This window comes from Nomia melanderi, chromosome 5 (assembly GCF_051020985.1).
Source record: "Nomia melanderi isolate GNS246 chromosome 5, iyNomMela1, whole genome shotgun sequence".
Lineage (NCBI taxonomy): Eukaryota > Metazoa > Arthropoda > Insecta > Hymenoptera > Halictidae > Nomia > Nomia melanderi.
The window spans coordinates 11,966,021-11,987,842 of NC_135003.1; the positions used below are offsets into that span (position 1 = coordinate 11,966,021).

A 21,822-nucleotide genomic window follows, 5' to 3' on the forward strand; every position below is an offset into this window, starting at 1 on the left:
TCATGAATTGAAAATAGATAGCGCTACAAAATGGCTTGTTCAAAACGACCACGTGTATGTAGTAGAATGGTCGACACCAAGTAAGAATAAGGTAAACAAGCATAATATTCAGCAATGTACGGGCTGATCCTGAAACAATGAAAGGAATTAGAGAACATAAAATTCTGTAACTAGTTTCCCGTCTATTTAAAAGTTTACTTGAGTATCGGCTCAAATTTATTTCTAGAACAGTATAGATCTTATTTATAGGAAATAATGGCCGTTGGCAAGTAATATGGAATAAAATAGTACAATACAGTATTGAGCATTATTTAGTTTGTGATGTAATGTTAGATTAATGTTGGATAAATAATGGATTATGTTACAAGGTTTATAAGAAGTTGAAACGTTATTACAAATTGTATATAGCTATTTAAATATTAGATCACAACATTAAAATTATAACGTACTCCATAACGGCTACATCGTAATTTGAAAAAATAATAATTCATTTGAACAAAGGATTTATTAATTTTGTATATATTATATGTAGTATTTTCAATTAATATTTCAAATTTTTTAATTTCACTTACAAAATTTAATACACTCGGAATGCACATGCGCAGTATTACGTTCTTGTATACATGCGATATATACAGCGCAAAGCGTGTTCATATGAGTAAAATGCCGCCAATTTATAATAACGTGTTATAATCCAATAATATAAAAAAATAGTGTGTTAAAATTGAATCTGGCATTTCGTGGAATCAATATAATAAATAATGAGAATTGGTGCATAATCATAAGGAAATAAAGACTTCGTTCAAGGAATTTAAGTTTCTATAGGTTAGGCACGTGGCGTACATTGTGTTTATATGATCCGGTACTCTGAAATTTAACATAAAAAAAATTGTATTTTATGTTTCTAGTAATTATCAATTAAAACAATGTCATTCCGTGGTCGTGGAGGTGGTGGATTTGGCAGAGGAGGCGGTGGTGGCGGTGGATTTCGAGGTGGAAGAGGCGGTGGAGGTTTCCGAGGACGTGGTGGTGGGTTTGATAGAGGTGGAAGAAAGTAAGTAAATTTCACTTCATTTCGTGATTATATAATAAATATAGAATAACATTATTTCATCCAATACAGCTTTGACCAAGGTCCACCAGAAGAAGTTACTCGATTAGGCCACTTTACATGGACAGTTCAAGATGACCTTGTTGCTAAGGTAGACATTGAACAAGTGCCCTTTTTTAATGCTCCAATTTACACAGAAAACAAACAACAAATTGGGAAAATAGATGAAATATTTGGTAATATTAGGGATTACTACGTATCTATCAAGTTATCAGAAAATATGAGGGCATCTAGCTTCCAAAAGGATACAGAGGTTTGGAACAATTTTTTTGATATGTACAACAAATTTCTTTTCAATGGATTTACTAAAAATTCTTGTAATTATTTCAGTTGTTTATAGATCCAGCAAAACTATTACCTTTACAAAGGTTTCTGCCTAGACCTCCTGGTGAAAAGAGAGGTGGAGGTGGTGGTCGTGGAATGAAGAGAGGTGGTGGAGGAGGACGTGGTGGTAGAGGCGGAGGTAGACCCTCATTTGGACGTGGTGGCTTTGGAAATAGAGGTGGTGGTGGTGGTGGAGGAGGATTTAGAAGTCGTGGAGGAGGAGGAGGATTTGGACGTAACGACTCTGGTAGAGGTCGCGGAAGAGGAAGATGGTAGAAACATAAAAGACTCTATAATGAATTTTTATATAAAGACCTATTAAGGAATGAGAACATGTTAATTTCATGAAAGAGACAGGAATATTAATAGTTTTAAATAAGATTAAAAAAAAACGTAATTGAAACAGTACTTCATTTATGTTCAATATTTTGTTAGTACATGTGATCTCTGCTTCCACAACTGATACGTTATATAAAAGCATATGTTTTATATACAAATATTAAACAGATTTCACAACAAAATTGTATCTTCATTATTATACCTCATCAAATTTAATATGCTTTCCAAGTTCTTTCTCTGCCTTCTTTAATAGCTTGTTTCTTCCCCTCTGTTTAGGCCGAATCTTTTTACCCAGTTTTTCCTCTCTATCATGTAAAATTTTATCCCAATACACTTGTTCTTCTTCACCTGTAAAAAGTTGAAATGAAGTTTATACATTACACTCAGCGACAAATATATAAACAACCTTACCTTCAAGTATAGTCATATGTCTTTCTTCATCAGATTTTTGTGCAAGTGCTCGCGCTCCTTCAGGTGTATCACACCTTACAAAAGCAAGAAAAGATCCTTCCGTGATATCTATGTATTTTACAGAATTACTGCCTTTTAATTCCATCTGCAATAATATCAAACTATGATAAGAACCTGCATGCATACATTTCACCATTTAATGCATGTAACATACCTTGAGCAATTTTGGATCTGTGCATGGTTTTTCCATTTCAATTTTAACTATAACTCCTGGAATAAATGAAAAACGACATGCACTTGCGTTATCTTGCTTATTAGTTTTTTCTTTCTCATTGGTTTCCTCCTTTTCTGGTTTATTTTTTTCATAATTTGACCATTGATTCCATCTGGTTTTCCTGAGATGTTGCTTTAACTGCTTCATTTTACTTCTTTGTAATTCTAAATATTTGTTTCGTAGATGTTTCCACTCTTTTTTAGTCATCACTTGCAATCCCATGGTGACACTAATATCCTCTACTTTACTGCGCCTTTTACGTTTTCTTTTCTTCTTCTTCTCACTTGTATCTTCTTGCTCATCTGCAACAAGCGTACTATTTTCGGTTACCATTTGTTCACTTTCATTGCCATTGTCTAGCATTTGTCCTTCACTTCTTTTACGCTTAAGTGACTTCTTTGGTGAATCCACAGAAATATTATTCTTTATACTCTCATTGTGTGTTTCATGTTCTGTTTCAACTGAGTCAGATAATTCTCCATCTTGATGTTTACTTTTTTGTATTTCATTTTCATCTTTGTTCTCAGGATGCTCCGAAGTATGATTTAATGTTGTGTCTTCTTCATTACTTTCCAAACTTTCATTTATTTCAGTTTCAACATTTTCTGATTCTTCCATTTTGTTGTCACTTGACTTTTTCTTTCCCTCCAGTGTCACATCCTTTTCTGTATCGTCAAACGTTGTGATACTTAAAAGTTCATCAGGAGATGTGTGTGATGGTAAAACACATCCTTTCTTTTGAAAAGCCTACAAAATAAAATTAAATAATAAATGTTAATACTAAGAAATTAAGCTACTAATATTAATACTTTAAATATATTTTCAGTACTTTTAAACATGTTTTGACACTATTTGGTGTATCGAACTCCACAAATGCAAATCCCTTTATCTTTTTGGTTTGTTTGTACCGTGGAATTGAAACATACACTACTGAACCATATTGAGAAAATATTGCATTTAACATTTCATGATCTGCATCTGGTGGTAAATTTTGTACGTAAAGCGTACAATCATCTGTATTTTTTTTTGATACTATTGGTGTTATACGACGAACTTTTGTTCCATCTTCAGACGTTGCTAATATTTTTGACGATTCTAATGCCTTACATATTCTACTGGTATTGGTAGTTAATTCTCGTATTTTATTAAAAGTGGTGAAAACTGTGAGATCAACATCTGAAAGATATTAAATAGACATTAATGATCTCAAATAAAATACGAATACGTATATTTGATGTTTGTAATATTTACATGGATCCTTTTTAATTAAATTGCTTAAAAAGCGATCCTTGGTTAAATTTGCATTGCTGAAGTAAAATTCCATTTGCTTCAGTATTGCAGCATGTAATGCTTTTTTTCTAAGCCTAGGTTTTCCTCGTGGAGCGCTAGCAACATTGTTTACTGAATCCACATGGGGATCTTCGACTGGTTTCTGTACTTGAGGAACAGGAACCCTCTCTGAATCAAGTTCCATATCTGTCTGCTGTTCTTCCATCACCATTGTAGCTCACAAATTTATATTTATATTTTATGGAATTAATATTGCAAAAACATTTGTTTCATTTGTTCTTGAAGAACCTACAAATTCATGTTAAATTTAAATATGAATTTTCATGAATTTATAGACGCAGCTTATGTCTTAATACCATAATAATAATAATTTTTCGTGTAATAATAGTTTTTATTTACAATATTATAAAAAAATTGAATCTTTTACTTACTCAACCGAAACCGTAGACCTTTCCCGGTTTAAGAGCCTTCGAAAACATAAAACCAGAAATCACATAACTTGAAGTCAAGTAGCGCAAGGTAATATTTATGATGACTACCTTAAAACGTGGACTTATAGGGAATTTCTTTTTTCACTCGGAAGATCATTTATCAAGTATTTTTTAATATTTCACTTCTTAAAATAACAATTCTTTGTGCATAATTAATCTTATAATTCATTTAAAAAAAGATATAAATATGAATCTAGTAAGATTTACTAATCATTACTAGACTTGTAAAGGTATCACAACATTCATGTTTTGGGAATTAACAAATATTAATTCGTAAATTACAAACATAAATGTATATATTAATATTAATATATAATTACAGTTTAGCATAATAATTATAGAAGAAATGTAAATCGTATAGGGTATTAATACTTTTTTATCGTGTTCCATTCTTGAATTTATTAAGTTGATGGTATCAATCCTTGACGTATCCGCCGCTGAAGTGTGCTGAAGTAAATCCGCTCAAAAGTCTCGAGTCATTCGTTCGTTTTGTGCGTTCGGTTGAGTGGACAGGGATCTTTGTGAAATAATGGAGGAAATGAGTGTGATTGTACCCGACAAGGTATATCACTGGTATTCATGTCTTTTTTCTTGTATACATTCCAAGAAGAAAATTTAAAATTGTATTTAAATGCGCTTACTATAACCTTAATTTATTACCAGCTGAATCGAAATATGTATTTGTAATAATTGAAATATGTATTTGTAATAAAATTATAGGATGTAACAGAAATGGACTGTAAGCCTATAACTGGGCATTATACTGGTGCTGGAGATGAATTGGACATAGAAGATCTGTATACAAAGTATAAGGTAAAAGATACTTATATTTTGTTCTTTGTTAATTTAGTTTTTTTTTATTTTTAATTTACCGTTAACGAGAATTTAGTGCATTTAATAGAAACTACAAAGAATGTTGGAATTCCTTGAAGTTCAAGAAGAATATATCAAGGATGAACAACGCAACTTGAAAAAGGAATACTTACATGCTCAAGAAGAAGTAAAGCGTATACAAAGTGTACCTTTGGTGATCGGACAGTTTCTGGAAGCTGTCGACCAAAATACTGGTATAGTGGGGTCTACCACAGGTTCCAATTATTATGTGCGCATTTTATCAACAATCGATAGAGAATTATTGAAGCCTTCAGCTAGTGTAGCGCTTCACAAGCACAGCAATGCCCTGGTAGATGTTTTACCACCAGAAGCTGATTCTAGTATTTCTATGTTGCAAGCAGGTATGTATTATTTCAATTAAGAATAGTACTGATAGAATTTTTTCTGTAAACTATTTTCTGTCATAGATGAAAAACCTGATATACAATATAGTGATATTGGAGGTATGGATATGCAGAAGCAGGAGATTAGGGAGGCTGTGGAGCTACCTCTTACCCACTTTGAACTTTATAAACAGATTGGTATTGATCCACCCAGAGGTGTACTAATGTATGGTCCACCTGGGTGTGGTAAAACTATGCTCGCAAAAGCTGTAGCTAGACACACTACAGGTACAAATTATAACTGAAATTCTATACATCTTTAATATGTATATTGCTTAATTAATTAATTCATCTAATTCTTATTTTTCAGCTGCATTTATTCGTGTAGTAGGTTCTGAATTTGTACAGAAATACTTGGGTGAAGGGCCAAGGATGGTCAGAGATGTTTTCCGTTTAGCCAAAGAAAATTCACCCGCTATAATTTTCATTGATGAAATTGATGCTATAGCCACAAAAAGATTCGACGCTCAGACGGGAGCTGATCGTGAGGTACAGCGTATCCTTTTAGAGTTACTTAATCAAATGGATGGTTTCGATCAAACAACTAATGTGAAAGTTATAATGGCTACAAATAGGTAAAGCCTTTAATTCTTACCCTGTGTAATTCTATATTATGTAGAAACTTCATAATTTATTTTTCTCTTTCATAGAGCGGATACCTTAGATCCTGCTTTACTACGTCCAGGTAGATTAGATCGGAAGATCGAATTTCCTTTGCCCGACCGTCGGCAAAAGCGTTTGATTTTCTCAACGATCACCGCGAAAATGAATTTAAGCGAAGAAGTGGACTTAGAAGATTACGTGGCACGACCAGATAGAATTTCTGGTGCAGACATAAACGCGATTTGTCAGGAAGCAGGAATGCACGCAGTCCGCGAGAACCGCTATATAGTTTTAGCAAAAGATTTTGAAAAAGGATACAAAAATAACATTAAAAAGGACGAATCCGAACACGAATTCTACAAGTAAAAAGACGAAGATATATTACCGCGTCACGTTCATATTTTATGATTTCATATGTACTTGCGAGTTAATGTATTATTATAAATCTAATAATCAATACACGTTTTCACAATCATTTTTTATTATGTACGTGTGACGTATGTGTGTATACCTTTCATTGATTTTCGTTTTACTTTCCCTGATCATTGATCAATTCATATTTCCTTACACCTAATAAACATGAATTAATTTGAAGGATCGATTTATGTATCATTTTTTAATAGAATTATATGATTGAAAGAAACAACATTCTTGAAATTGGATTTGTAACATTCAACAATCGAAATTACCCTAGTCTAGTTGTTTTAATAGCCAAAGTAATAAAAAAATTAGTCACTGTAGATTGTCCATCACACAATGTTATGAAATAGAAAATCACGACTATTTTAAGAATTCCTGGTATAATTTATATCTTATTACGTATACAGAATAAATGTTGTTATACACTAAATAATAGTGGTTTACTTCTACGTATGTAGTGCACTACATTTTTGTAGCGACTATTCAATGTAAATATAACCTCACACGATAAACTGTAAACAATTTTAGTTGAATCCTTCAACCACTTTATAAAGTTATTTATTTCTAATATTGTAAATACAGTTTTTAAACAATGAATTTGCCACGCTTATTGATTGTAAGCACAGTAAAAGGAAAAGTTAACGAAATTGCCATAAGTAAGTTCAGATTTTAGTATTCTGTTTTGCTTAAACAAAAAAATTTATTTTTTAATTTTACATACAGCATATTCAATTATTTTTCCTTGTTATTAAAGGTAATATTTCCCAGTCTAAAATTTTACACATTTTTTTTATTTTATAGATATAGGAGGAGAGAAACTATCAAACCAAGATTATTTTGAATATTACCTATGGAATATTCAAAACAAATATTACAAAACGCAGGTCTTAATCTGTGTTACGGAAAATCCTTCTCCAGATATTTCAATTGATGGTATAGAAGCTCTTATTGTACATCATGATCCGCAGGCAGTAAGAATTTTCATTCATAAAATGAACTTTCAAAGGAATGGATGATATTCAACGTTGATTTCCTTAGGAAGATGCAGAAGAAAATTTAAAACAATGGATGCCTATAATTACTTCTTTAGCAGAGGCAGAAGTACTGCTCTTTTCTTGCAATTTTATAACAGATGTTCTTATAAGAGATAAAGGTAAAATAAACAATACTTTAATAGGTAATATAAACAACACAAAGGTAGTAAAATTTAAAAATGTGTTTCATATTAGTAATAAAATGGTGTCTACAAAGAAAATTTGAATTGATTGAATTAAACAAACCGGATACGGATGCCTCAGAATCTGACGTAGAGCATAATAAATATGGAATTGACAGGATGATTGAAGCTTTACATGCTCATATGTGGCCTAATATGATAATGAAAGGTTTTTTTATATACATTACATCTAATTGTAGATTGAAAGATATTGCTTGAAATATTTCAAGTATGAAAGTATCTAATGATTTTGTAGGAAAACCATCAAACACTGAGGAACACAGACCCGACTTGAACAAAGTTGAAGAACAATTTGAAAATATTAAATTAACTCGAGATTCCACAGAAAGATTACCAATGGAAAACATGCTAGGTCAGTGGAAGGTAGATCCATTAAAATAATTTAATTTTAGCTTACAGCAATCATTTTTTCAGATGGTATTATGGGAGAAGAAAATACAGATTTTGGTGAATTGTTTAGTCAGTTAATGGCTATGAAGGAACACGCAGCATCACTGCCAACAAATCAGAGGCGAATAGCAGCAGAACAATTAGTTACTGCCTTTTGGAAAGCAATGGGTGGCGATCCTTCGGAAACGGAATTAGATTAATTTTTGCATTAATTGTGTAATGCACATAGGTGTCCGAAATTCATAAATACTTTATATAGACTCTGTTTTGATATATCAGTTCGAAATGAGACAAACAAGAAAACCAATCATTATTACAATTACTGAAACTACAATAACGAATATAAAAATCATAAGACTATAATAAATCTAAGAGCATAGCGTGAAAACAGTATATAATGTTACAAATATATACTTAAACTTTAGACGAATATCATATATGCTACACTTTCTTGAATAGACAATATTATAAAATCACTTATTGCAAGTGTATACATTTAATTGTATCCAACTTTATCATTAACATTTTTCAAAAGGAACAATGCAATAATGAAATGTAAATACAATATCTTTTGAATTTTATTAAGAAAGAAACATCTAGATAATCATGAATTTAGTTTGAAATTGTACTTATTTACATTTTTAACAAGACATGCTTTAAAAAAATGTTTGATATGTAATGTTTTGTTACACCAATGAATGGTTTTAATATAAGATTTTCTCTGTCTATACAACAGGTAATATCTTCTACCTAGTTACCCACAATACCAGTATTGAGTGTAATCGTTTAATTTGAAAATTGCATTGCGTTGCGTTCACTGTTAAAGAGGAAATTAAACGGATTGAACTATGTTATAGACGTTTAAATATAAAACAAATTCTACGAGTGCTAACGCTTTAATAATATATTTTTTCATTTATTTTCACCCTGCGCTCGTTTATCCGTTGACTATTGGTAACCATGCTTGTGCCGGATGCAAAAGCGTCTATAGTTGCCGGCCTGCGGTTTGACTAAAATGTCTGACGCTTTTCACGTAGTGGGTTCGTTTGACTTGGTTGTGCACGGAAACATAAAAGTGGAATTGAGAAGGTTTGCGTGGCTAAAAAATTGTGATTGTAATACGAGAAATAAACCGTTGTTCTTATCACAGGCAACATGTATTCTTCAGTCACTTAGCACTCAACGTAAAGTAAGTTACTAACACGTCTAACAACACTATGTAATATTTGGTTTCCCTTCGATCTTCTTTAACACTGCCAGTTTCACGAGATTTCACCAGAAAATGACAGTTTCACAGAATTCTACTAAAAATAGGTATCCTTTCATTAATTACGCTAAGTTCCTATAAAAATTGAGAATTCATGCGCCCTTCCATTATTCGATATTTTCTGGATGAAAATATATACCGATGATATGAATCGTTTAATATTCTAATCTTTCGTTCATTCATTGTACCTATATTGGAAACAATTTTTGGCTTGATTACTCCGAATTGAATTGTCCTAATCAATGATTGTGTAAACCGTGTGACTGCCCCAGGATCGTATGTGTGTGTGTATATATATGTATATGCGTAGGGCGCGTGATGTCATTATGTGCGTATATGTATATACATTCGAGTGTGCACCTGAGTGCATTCACATTTTATATAAAAGTGAATTCTTTTTTCCTATGAAGGGCTTTGCGCATAAAAATTAGTGGAAATATGGGTTATTTGTTGCCTAGGTAGTGTAAATGGATATTTTTATTCATACTGAATTAGAAAATAATAAATGATACACGTTCTGTTTTATAGAATCTGATGTTTATCAAGCATGAAAAATAAAACTTTTGTACGTATATAATAATTATTTGAAACAATCACTGTATGCATGATAAAATAAAAATTTGTCAATGACAGAAACAGACACAGTTGATTCTCTTCAAGGTAAAGTTTCTTAATGCCTTGCTTATTTTGTTTTTTGTACATTTATATTAGTGTTTTTCATTATATTATAATTGTGTGCGTAGAAGAATCAGAAAAGAAAACTGCTGACACAATGTCACAGTCGGAAGATGTTTATGCTCCTGAAGAACCAACGCCAGACATTCCAATATCCTTGCTCGATATACAAATGCCAGAAACACCAGAAAGCACTAAAGGTCAAACCAGTGATGGAGATATGCCCAGGTTGGAAAGTCCTAGAATGCTTAAACCTGTACTAGGGAAAGTGCAAGCAAAAAAAAGATTGATGGCATTCGTCAATAAGTTTAATGTCTTACCAAAGGTTCCCAATAAAACTACTTTACTTCAAACACATTCAGCTAAAGTGTCCAAGACTAAATCAGGCGATGGAAAATCTTTGCAAAATGATTCAAGCTCAAGTTTAACCATGGATTCCGACTCTGTACAATTTCATAACCGTCATTCAGGTGGTGGTAAATCTAAGAAAAAGACAGGTATTGTGGAATGAAATGAATTTTACACATTCTTTCACTCGTAGCACATTATCTTTTACTGAATTAAATTGTGTGAATGATTATTATGTAACAAGTCAATTAATTCACATATGTGATACTTCATTGTACGTAATTTGTATATATTTATCATTAGTCATAGAGATAACACGATTCAATGAAAATTATTGGACACGTTCCTTAGTAATTCATTGATATTGTTGTACAGAGGAAAAGATATTGGCTATTGAAGAAATCAGGAGAGAAGAGTCCAAAAGTAAACTACTATTGGCAGAAGCTATGGCTGCAGGTATTTAATTGTGCTCTATTTGCATTACCTGAACATAAACAATAATTTATTTTATTTTACAGCTAGTTTAGAGGAAGACAACTATGTAAATAGGAATGGACAAAATTTATTAGAAAGTGTAAAAGGTATAAGAGAGAGAAGTAAACAAGATGATAGTGTATCTCGTAAAAGCAGTTCGAAATCGTCGATGGAGAATAAATATTCTGAAAGGTATAAAAGTTACTACATACTTAAACTTCTATATTTTAATCGTATTTTAAAGTGCCATTTTGGTTAAAATGCAAAGAGTTACGCCATAAACATTTTATTACGTGACACAGTTCATTTATATTTTGTCGTTTACGAGTAATATTTATCAACTTCTTTTAAGGAGACGATACGGTAGGGAAGACCGAAGAGACAGCGTAGGTAGGGAATCAAAAGATTACAGTACCGGCAAAGAACGATACTATAAAGATAGAGATCAGCGTAGAAGAGAGAAAGACAAGAAAGACGATAAAGATAAGAGAGATGATACCAACAGGTATGAAGAAAGCCGAGACAGAAAAGAAGACGAAAGAGATAAAAAAGATAACGAGAAGGACAAATGGGAAGATGTGAAAGAGAAGAAGGGGGTAAAAGAAAAAAGGGAAAACGTTAGAGAAAAGAGAAGCCTTTCAAGAGAGAAAAGTTCTGAAATCAAAGATAGAAAAGAGAAAGAAAAAGATAAGGAAAGAGACAAAGGGAAAGAGAGAGATATAACGCATTTTTCTTCGTGGTTAGAGTTGAAAAACTGTGGTATAACAATGGATGATATTATAGATATCAGAAGGCGTGATTACTCCGATCGATCGACAAAGAACAGGTTTGTTAGCATTTAAAAATATCCTATTCATGCGCAGCTCCAAATTATCTATTAAATAAATATCAATTACAGAACAGCTGAAGATTACACGCGTTACTTCGAACAAATGTTACTGTTAAACGATTGCCGTTTGAAACGATACGCTTTCACCGTTGAAGGACTGGACGGACCTAAAGAATATCCACCTGAATCGGTGAGGGTGACCAAACGAGGAAGACCTCAATTACTTTACTCTGAGAATCCTCGCATGTCGCTCTTCCTGAGTCATGAACAGATTCTTCACGTCGTCACCGGTGATCGTCGTGAAAAAATGCGGGAGATATGCGAGGCGGATATTGCACGGTACATCAAAATGTTCTTTACCTCATCAATTTTCCTTTACCCATTCAGATCCTAACAATTCTAGAGATAATGCAGAAGATATCGAGAAGTCGGTGCGTGTTCGTAATTGGTATCCAAAAGCAGGCATATGCAAGTCCAGCGAGAAGGTCAAATGGCAGTTTCCTGTGAACGTGCAATTGCCTAGATCAAAATGGGACAGCGAGGATGAAGACAGGTTGTCCAATGATGTTGAGGAAGAACAACAAAGCGAAGCGAAATCACGTGATATAAATCGGGGTATACCTTCTCACCTTTCTTTTTCGAATTCTTTTTGGAGTATTAAATGTCTGTACTTGATCTTTAAAATTTATTTTAGGGCAAGAGACATTTCCTTCGCGTTCAAGTGTAATCGAAGAGGAAATAAAAAATGATCAGAAAAATATCGATGAAGGCACCGAGTCGTGCATCGTCAATGAAGATGTCGATGATAATAGACAATCAACGTCTCCGTTGCTACAATCCGCAGGCGACGAAAAATTAGCGTCAGAATACGAGCAATTCATGAAGATGGTCTGCACTGATATTCCAACGACAAAGGAGTTTTCTCCCAAAGTGGTTCCAACGAAATCCACTCCGCCGTTGAGCTATCATGATTTCAATATAGAGACTAATTTACCGGAGGACAATAATTTCACATTTGTAAAACATAATGTGTCCGAGAAGCTGGATAAAGGTGAGACGAGCAAAGAAGAGAAACACAAAAATAAGGAGGGTCGCCAAAATGTTCAAGAGGTACCGGAAGTCGAAGATGACCAGATGTCTTCAAACGATTCCCGTATTCAGACGCAGGAGCGTAGGAAGCAAAGTGAAGCGGTGGAAGAGAAGAGGAATGAGTCTGACGATTCCAGATCGATTCCCAGTGACTGGGAGAACGTTCGGATCAAAGTGGAACGTTTGAGCGACGAGAATTCCGACTCGAGGGAAGTTCGAAGAAAGAAACGACGGAAAAAGGTAACATCCAGCAGTGATTCATCTAGCACGTCTAGTTCATCGGATTCGGAGGAGGATGTAAAAAGGAGGAAAAGGAAACGGAGGTTGTCGAACGACGACACTAGTGTTTCGGATTCTGATAGCAGCGAAAGTAGCAGCAGTAGCAGCGATTCCTCGAGTTCGGATGATAAACGGAAGAAGAGGAGAAAGAAGAAACGGAAAGCCGAGAAGAGGAAGAAGAAAGCAAAGCGGATAGCTAGAACGAAAAAGAAGCGAAGAAGAAAAGTTAGCATTGATTCCAGCAACAGTGATGATTCCTCTGATGACCGGAGAAAGAAGAAGGCAGCAAGTAAAAAAGTCAAAGAGAAACAAGAGCATAACGAGAAAGAAAATGATAATGAGGATATAATAAAAGTAATACAAAAATCACCTTTACGGTCTTCCTCGCCATTGAAGAAGATTAAGGAGGAGAGAAAGGGTGAGTCGCGAAAGAGGTCCGTAGAGAAACATGATATTTGGAGCAAGGAGCAAGAATTAGTACGAAACGTTATATCCGACAGTAGCAGCAAAGGTCAGAAAGACGAGGAAAAGAGAAATAAAACTGACGAGAGATACTTGGAGGAATGGGAAGTGGATTCTGTGATAATGTCGCAGCAGAAAGATGAAAGGGTATCGAGGAGTGGAATCGAGAAAATGGAAAATATCGAGGAGGATTTTCGAAAAATAGAGAAAAAGGACGAACGGGCCAAGAAGGATGAACGAAATAAAAAAGATGAACGCTTAAAAGAGAAATGTTCGAATATCGGTAAAGAAATAATACAGTCCGGTGGAAGTATCGAAGAAGAAATCGATCTAAAGAAAAAAAAGAAAAGAGAGAAGGAGAAAAAAAGTAGTAATGAATTTTTAGCTGACTGGGAGAAGCTGGAAAAACAGAAAAAGGAAAAGTGGGGAGAGACTGAATTTGATACTTTGAACGTACCGTCTCTGACTCAGCTTGAGAGAGAAGTAAGCAAGAGGCAGCTGTTGGCAGATGAATGGGAAGTTGATAGTCTAGAGGCAGTGTCGGATTTGCTTGTCAATAAGAAGAGATCTGCGCGCAATACGAAGAAAGTGGAGAAAGAAGTTCGTTACGATAAAAAAACAGATACATATATTGCCATAGAAAAAGAGACTTTAAGGGAATGCAAAAAACGGCAGGATAGACTCTCTGCGATGAGAATATGGGAAGAGGAGCAGGAAGAGGGTGAAAGAGAGGCTATGATGCTTATGGAACAAAAACATAAGCGGAAAAGGGACGAATGGGATATAGAGAAGGAGTCTTACTTGCGTGAAAAAGCAGAACGGAAGGAAAACCTGGACGAGAGTATGTCTGTAATTGACAGTATTCACAAGGAAATGAGTACAGCCAACAGTGACATAGATGTATCTCTGAAACAAGATGCAATTGCTGTTAAAAGAAGCAAAAAAAGTCGTTGGGATATGGCATCCCAAGTCGAGGAGAAAATAGAGCTCAAAGCTCCTGTTATGTGGGAAGAAGAATGTGTCGAATGGACAAACATAAACAAATTTGAGCGTAAAAATGATAAGCTGTCTTTGGAGCGTTGTGATTCGATCTTACCTAAAATTAAGATAAAAGATGAAGACATTGATCAGCAGTCAAGGAAGTCTGCATCGAAGAATTCAAATTTTATTGATTTGTTCTCCAGGAAGCCTCAAGATGTGGACTTATTGGAGACATCTTGGACTTCGGAAGAAGATACGAGAAGCAAGTCACGCTCGAAAAGTTTAGAAAATAGTTCTCAAAGGGATATATTCTTTGATAAGGTGAACGAGCAAATTCTTCCAGCAAATATGGCAGAACCACATACTGTTGGACAGTTAAAAGACATGTTCGAAATAGATGTAAAGTTAACTAATAAAAATGTAGAATTATATAGTCCTAGTTCTCCAGCGCCATCTCAAAAATCTGAGGTATTTATATTATTAACTCACGATTTATAGATGTATATATTTTATAGATTATGTTCCATTACATGGTTTTTCATGTTTTAGGATATGGAGCAGTTTCAAAATGACAATTCTAGTTCTTTAAATCTCAGGGATGATTTGATTCAAGCTAAGCTGAAAAAAGAGAGCTGTATTATGTCTGATGAAGAATCTATTTCCGTATCCAATATACCTTTACAAATCAAGTATCGGGAAGGGAAATATTCAAAACTTTCTATGATGAAGGAGGAATTTGAAGAAATCTTAGGAATGCAGACAGAGGATCAATCACCCCAAAAGATATTCCTGCCGAAAGGGGTTGAAACTTCTCTCGCCGAGCTTCCAATTAATGAGCCATGCCCCGACAGCAATAATTACAAGTCTTTACGAATGGATATATTTGCTGAATACGAATCTGACGAATCTCGTGGTAAACTAAATACCAAGAATGCTGAGGTGGTATCGTCCAGCAGCGCAAAAGGCGAAGAATCGACAGAAGGAAAGGCTGCTTTGAAACTGATTCCCAAACAGTTGCTAGTTCGTCGCAACAACGAGCGTCCAAAAAATAAATTGATCTCGGATGATCCTATACAACATGCTGCTGCTCTTCTAACAATTCAGAAGAAGCTTAGGGAATCTCATGCCGTACGGAACGACATGAAGAATGTGTCTTGCGAAGATTTAGCTAATGAATTCAAGATTGGATGCGAGAAGGTAACTAGTGCTGATGTGACACTGAGTAACATTATCCCTGCCGAGCAGACTACTGACACAGAAGTTAAAGTGGATTCCAAAGATTTATCAATAACAGTGAAAACAATAATTACAACGAAAACAGACTCACCGGGAACCGCGAAAGTCGATTATGATCATGTCGAAGAATACAAATCTAATGAGAAAGGAAGTAGCAAAGAGGAAGAGCTTAAAAAACCTAGATCCAGCATTAAAGACATTAGTGACATTGAAGCTCAGGTTAGATCCTCCGGCAGAGAACAAAGAAAAAGAAGTCCAAATAGAAACGAGAGCGAGAAACGTGTCAGCGATCGTAGTAAAGAAAAGAGAGATAAGAAGTTTGACGATAAAGAGAGAAGTGACAGAAGAGATAGTAGAAGTTCAAAACAAGATTATTCAGAGAAAAGAAAGCCGAGTCCATCGAGTAGTCGCAGGAGACGAAGAAGTGTTAGCCCGCGTACCTCGTGGGAGAGGGAAAGAAGTCACAGTGAGAGTCACAGTCGTAGCTGGAGTAGAAGTAGAAGCAAGAGTCCAAAGAGAAAAGAGGGATCCTTTTCAAATAGGGATAAGAGAATTAGTAGAATCGATGAGGAAAGATGTAGGTCTAAAGTAGATGATAGAAGAGAAAGATCTACAAGAAGTCCTCTTCAGCCCAACACTGCCCCGTATAATAAAGGTACTTTGTGTAATAACAAATTGTCATTACACAGAGTGTAATGATAATTTGATGATAGTTCATCCTGCTTATCGATGTATTTGCTAATTTTACCTTACATATTTTTAGACCACTTCAAGAAATATGGTTCTACAAAAGACCGCGACGATTGGAACAGAAGAAAGTACGATATCTTGGAAAGGGACAGGGATAAGGAGGGAAAATCGTATGATCCCATGGAAGTTCTAAGGGAAAGAAATATAGATTCTGATCGGCATAGGGAGAGTAGATTTCGAGGAGATGAAACAGACAGATCCTATTGGCCCTACGAGTCTGAAAATATTCCACGAGATGGAAATGAATCATTGGACTCTTATCCTAATGGTCAAGATTTGGATCTTGATTATGAAGAAAAAGGTTACTACAGAGATGATAGTATTGAAAGAGACATCATGGAAGGTCCCCTTCGTCCTACTTCAAAATTCACACAAAGGTGAGTTCAAGTTGTTCTATTTCATGACTAAGGATACCTACTAAACTTTTCTATTTTTTTCAACAGAAGGAGTCGATCTGCTTCGAGAAGAGACAGACAGTGGGAAAAAGACAGAGAATTAGTGGATCTAGACAGACACAGCCACTCTCGAAGACCTGAAAAATCGCCATCTGCACGAGGCCGTTCATCCCCTCGACTAAGGCGTCCTTCACCTAGAGCCTCTCATGATCGTTTCCGACGAGGATCGAGATCGCGATCCAGATCATGGTCCAGGTCAAGATCCAGATCAAGATCAAGATCAAGATCGAGATCTAGATCTAGATCGAGGTCGAGAACACGATCGCGTTCTCGATCAGCGTCAAGGTCAAGGTCAATGCGATCAAGGTCGCGATCCAGATCCAGATCAGGTTCACGGTCAAGGGCCAGGTCGACATCGCAATCCAGGCTGAGAAGTCCGGACCATAGCTTAAGAATGATGGAACGGTTACACTCCTCTAGGTAAATAATTAAATGACTGTTGATATCTCTGATTGTTGCTCGCGTTGGACAGTCAGTAAGCCGTCTTACTGTCAATCCAGATCACCCTCTGTGGGACGAAGCAGAGTCGGCGAAAGCTCAAGGGAAAGGAAGGATGAGCACAGTAATAGAAAGCTAGATAATTGCAGCGAGAGGGGTAGACGCATTGAAACGATCGTTCAGTCCGTTTCTGGGCTGGCTAGAGACTCAACTGTATTAGACTCGGATATGCACATCGGCGACAATATGGAAACAGTCGCGGCTGGTTTCCAGTACCATAATGAAAACGAAGTGGGAAACGAGTACTATTATAGCGAGAATAATTTAACTTACCCTCCGTGCATTGACGACTCAGCTACGAGTTCTCCAAAACGTTTATCTCTCGACGATAGGTAATACAATCCGCATTGGACTGTGTTGGCAAGCTTGGTATTTGAACCCTTCCTTTCCATTGCTTCCCAAACCTGTATCACCCCTAATCTGTCTATAGGAATATGGGAGCAAATACTGTACGTATTCCATTTTGTACATGTATTATACCTTGATGTTTGTATTGTAGGTTAGAACTTGAGCTAGGGATTAAAAAACAACAGGATAGCGCAGGAGTATCTACAGATTATCCTGATAACTTCAATTCTAACGTATGCTATCCATCCTCGCCTCAGCAACAGCAACAGATGCTATATCGTCAACAACCTACGGTGTTACAAGTACATGATCTAAATTATTTTTATAAAAAAATACATAGTTTATTGGGTAATACACTTTTACACTCTAAATAAACTGCATAGGTGGGCAACGTATTACAAGTTGTACCGGCAGACTTTAATGGAGTCCCGCCAGCACACAGGGAACCGACAAGTTCGCCAGCAGCCCCTATTGTGAGAGGTTCCAGTCAGGTGGTGCGTGTAGGTAATGTTCTCCAAGTAGTACCTACATCATTAGATTGGAGTGGCGGACAGCCCGCGTCAGTGGAGCAGCCGACAGGGATGATATACTCCGCAACAGTTCCACAGCCCTCTCCAGTTCCTTCAACCTCTATATCCGTACCTGTTCCAGTTCCTGTTCCCATGCCAGTACCTGTACCCGCTATAAGTTCATCCACACCTGTGCCTACACTGTCTCCGGTCGCACTGCCGCTTTCTGTTCCTGTACCAGTCCCTGGACCGGTTCCACTTCCGGTCACGCCGACAACGTTCCCGAGAACGGAAGTGGCAGCGCCAAGTAAGTATATGAACCTTTTTTACTCAAAATGTTACCTGGTACTATCTGTAGAGTGTATTGTCTCTAAAAACTGATAATAATTTCATAAATTTAGAAACACCAGTTCAACCGGTATACAATTATGAGGTTATATTGGAAACTCGACGCAAGGAAAGGGAGGAACGCAAACGATTAAGAGAGATGAGAAGAAAGGAAAAGGAACGAAGGCGAATAGAGAGGATCAACCGACGCGCTCTTCGGATGCTTGAGAAGAATAACTCGCGTCAGTCTGACAGTGGTCAGCAAAAACCTTCGAGTCTGGATCCTGCAGTTCTAAAGGCTCTACGGGAAAGCGATGAGCAAGTTGAGACAGAAGAGCAGTCTGCTCCGGTAATTCCTGAAAAGGAAGAAGGCACGTCGTCTGCGGTACCATCTACTGCAACGGAAGAGGAAGACGCAGTTGCTGATGACGATGAAGAAGAGGAAGAAGAGGAGGAAGCTGAAGTAGAGGATGACGAGGAGGATGAAGAGGAACCTGAAGAAGACGAGGAAGAAGACGAGGAAGACGATGAAAAATCATCCTCAAGAATAAGTAATCGGCGTAGTGAAATGGAGGAGGCAGTTATAGCGACTACCTCCGAAGCGAGCAAAGTCCATATTGACACAGAGTCCAAAGAGTGGTCAGAGTTACCACCGCCACCTTTAAAAGGAATCTTAGTTGCTCCAGGTTTCAGGTAAGCGTTGTACTTCTACCATAAAAATCAAAACAATTGTTTTATATTATATCACTCGTTTATTTACTCTAGGAGATCTTTAGTCGCTAATGGCAACCTGGATGATTTATCTACTCCTGAAAACGAGAGCGATGACAATACAGAGAGAGAAGGGGTGGACACAGATAGAACTCATGAATCCAACAGAGAGGAAACAGGTGACAATAAGTCAAGCAAGTTAAAGGTTCAAGTTAAGACGAAGGCGAAGTCGTTAAAGCTAAGTATGAGGAGACAAAAGAATAAGAAATCTGTTCAATTTGCGGATGGAATTAAACCGGGAGAAGGTACAAGTCCTAGCGGCGGTGAGGGGGACATGCCTTCTCCTCCACCCCCTACAGCTGTGATTACTCGAGACGGGGTCCGTGAGGTTCGAAGATCCAGCTCCAGGAAAAGTCGAAAACAGGAAAAGAGAAGTCGGCCACCTAAGACCAAGAAAAAAGTGAAGGTTAGTCTTTATTGTACGCAAACATTATAATCGGAGAGTTTAGATGTTAATGGTTCCGATCGATTTTTCAGGTGAAAATTATAAAGCTGAAGAAGCCTCGCGTCACTCCTTTAACGGCGATGATGATGGATGACTCAGACGAATTAGATGACCGCTCTCCACCACCGCCGCCGCCAGGATCACCTCCACCCCCGCATCTATGGCCAAGTTACCTTTCTGCTTACAATTCTATCAATCGTCCAAGTGAAGCTCAATCTACGTCTTCTACGGTCTCCAATGCTGTTCAAGCTCCTCCACCGCCCACACCCTTGCCTCTTCTAGTTCCTCCTCCCCCTCTGAATTATACGATACAACCTTGTAGTAAAGCATAGGTAGTACTGTTCAATGGAAATTTTGGGGCCCGTTGCCTATTATACTATACTAAGACTACGAGCGTCTCACTAATTTGTGCTGTTACTAAGGTCACGTATCTAGTAGTTTTTACAACAGATATTGATTAGCTGATAATTTATCTTAGTAACAACACGAATTATTGAGAGGCATATTGAATCCTACGTAAATGCAATAGAGCGTGTAAAGGGTGGTACAATCATTCAAGGGCTCCCGTGGACATGGGTGGACAACACTAGTGTTACGTGTTTTTTTACATCCGTCTTCTGGTGCTAACCCTCAGCTAGTGTAATTTCATAAATATGACACTATTTAAAATGGGCAATTTACTATATAGCATAAAATACTTTGTTAGCAGTTTAGATCGTGAGAATTCTGACTAAGTTTTTGGGTATAATTTTATGGTAAGGGTTAAATTTAAGAAACTGCGCTAGCTACGGGTTTAGTTCCATAACTATGAACGATTATAGCACCAGAAGGATATAGATCAAATTTATTAAGCAGACAATTCAAATTCGTTTCTCTGTGAAGAGAAAAGGTACGAAGCCTATATCAATAATTTGTGTCGTTACTGTAACTGTGCCTCTAACAACTTCCACGGTAGAGGGTAGATGTTAAAGCCATGGCTCTGGTAATAACATAAATCATTTAAAGGCTTTGAATTAATAAGGTGGCCTTGATAGAAAGGCATCATAAAGTGATTGTAACTCAACCTGAGATTTAGGGGTAACAATGTATTATTAGCGACAAAGATTCTCATCATTCTCGCTTTTTGTAAATAGCTTCACTCTTCATGATCACCATCGAGAGGTGAAAAGTTCGCGCACGCGACAAAATTGTCCATTGCGTCCAAGTCTCGAATTCATGTTACGTTTCATATATTTTCGATACGAAGAAATTAAAGAAAAAAGAGAGAGAGAGAGAGAGAGAAAGAGAAAAAGAGAGAAAGAGAGAAAGAAAGAAAGAGAGAAAGAACCATGTACAATGGAAATTGTAAGCGTGACACGAGGTGTAATTTACAACGAGGGACTCGGACCTTTTAGACCGTTTGTTAATAATAGCGACTACCATTGTTAAAGATGTATGGTACACGCAAAAAGCGCGAATCTATCATTGTATATTTTACTTTTGTAGTTTACCACGAACTGTCTTCAAGTTTAGGCGTAATTTAGAAATGGGTCTTAATGCAATTACTTTCTCCTCGTTTTGTTTTCATATTTCTATTCAAATTTCTTTTCTCAATGAAGCTCGCAAATCAATATGTACATACGCGGGGGATAGATTAGTACAAAATTCGTATTAATCGATGAATAAGGCAAAATATTAAAGCTGAGCTTGATCGTGTCTAGTTCGTTGAAATTCTTACATTTCTTCTTGTAAATAATCTCGGCCGATCATTGTTTAGCATAGTTTTTTCTGTTTTACTCCATGGATGTCCTGCTTCACGCGAAATGATACATTTCTCGTCTTCGATCGAGAAGACATTACTGCCCATTAATTATCTGAATTCTCAAAACTTTTTTGAAAGGTGTCGATTTGTATTAAAAATAAACAATAATTC

The 21,822-nt window shown here is 36.2% G+C and overlaps 5 protein-coding genes across 12 annotated transcripts; 4 read left to right on the forward strand and 1 right to left on the reverse strand.

The window, feature by feature from the left end:
* Positions 1-585: 585 nt before the first annotated feature.
* Positions 586-1,956, forward strand: Gar1 (Gar1 ribonucleoprotein). The gene is made up of 4 exons (XM_031971541.2): positions 586-825; positions 909-1,054; positions 1,124-1,364; positions 1,442-1,956. The coding sequence occupies exons 2-4, from the start codon at positions 927-929 to the stop codon at positions 1,709-1,711; spliced, it is 639 nt and encodes a 212-aa protein (XP_031827401.2). The 5' UTR covers positions 586-825; positions 909-926; the 3' UTR covers positions 1,712-1,956.
* Positions 1,833-4,296, reverse strand: Larp7 (La related protein 7). The gene is made up of 6 exons (XM_031971413.2): positions 4,181-4,296; positions 3,711-4,037; positions 3,289-3,635; positions 2,400-3,206; positions 2,186-2,330; positions 1,833-2,122 (listed from the first exon to the last, which is right to left on the reverse strand). Exons 2-6 carry the CDS (start codon positions 3,958-3,960, stop codon positions 1,971-1,973), a joined length of 1,701 nt encoding a protein of 566 aa, XP_031827273.1. The 5' UTR covers positions 3,961-4,037; positions 4,181-4,296; the 3' UTR covers positions 1,833-1,970.
* Positions 4,297-4,646: 350 nt separating this feature from the next.
* On the forward strand, positions 4,647-6,595 carry Rpt3 (26S proteasome regulatory subunit Rpt3). 2 transcript variants are annotated; one of them, XM_031971451.1, is made up of 6 exons: positions 4,647-4,802; positions 4,961-5,053; positions 5,142-5,475; positions 5,542-5,745; positions 5,828-6,092; positions 6,168-6,595. In XM_031971451.1, exons 1-6 carry the CDS (start codon positions 4,770-4,772, stop codon positions 6,484-6,486), a joined length of 1,248 nt encoding a protein of 415 aa, XP_031827311.1. In that variant the 5' UTR covers positions 4,647-4,769; the 3' UTR covers positions 6,487-6,595. The 2 variants fall into 2 exon arrangements, with proteins under 2 accessions (XP_031827311.1, XP_031827320.1); XM_031971460.2 differs by having other exon boundaries at positions 4,736-4,802; positions 5,130-5,475.
* Positions 6,596-6,822: 227 nt separating this feature from the next.
* On the forward strand, positions 6,823-9,321 carry LOC116424727 (alpha- and gamma-adaptin-binding protein p34). Its single transcript, XM_031971497.2, has 6 exons — positions 6,823-7,196; positions 7,342-7,511; positions 7,579-7,693; positions 7,770-7,925; positions 8,013-8,129; positions 8,192-9,321. The coding sequence occupies exons 1-6, from the start codon at positions 7,133-7,135 to the stop codon at positions 8,365-8,367; spliced, it is 798 nt and encodes a 265-aa protein (XP_031827357.1). The 5' UTR covers positions 6,823-7,132; the 3' UTR covers positions 8,368-9,321.
* Positions 9,206-21,810, forward strand: LOC116424664 (lethal (3) persistent salivary gland 2). 7 transcript variants are annotated; one of them, XM_031971365.2, is made up of 18 exons: positions 9,206-9,356; positions 9,963-10,094; positions 10,178-10,606; positions 10,833-10,913; positions 10,976-11,123; positions 11,284-11,757; positions 11,830-12,099; positions 12,164-12,375; positions 12,455-15,039; positions 15,121-16,462; positions 16,571-16,934; positions 17,001-17,432; positions 17,513-17,842; positions 18,010-18,160; positions 18,242-18,674; positions 18,769-19,387; positions 19,460-19,871; positions 19,943-21,809. In XM_031971365.2, exons 2-18 carry the CDS (start codon positions 10,061-10,063, stop codon positions 20,240-20,242), a joined length of 8,616 nt encoding a protein of 2,871 aa, XP_031827225.2. In that variant the 5' UTR covers positions 9,206-9,356; positions 9,963-10,060; the 3' UTR covers positions 20,243-21,809. The 7 variants fall into 7 exon arrangements, with proteins under 7 accessions (XP_031827225.2, XP_076224047.1, XP_031827244.2 ...); XM_076367932.1 differs by having other exon boundaries at positions 10,181-10,606; XM_031971375.2 differs by lacking the exon at positions 9,206-9,356 and adding an exon at positions 9,363-9,892.
* The last annotated feature ends 12 nt before the right edge of the window (positions 21,811-21,822 follow it).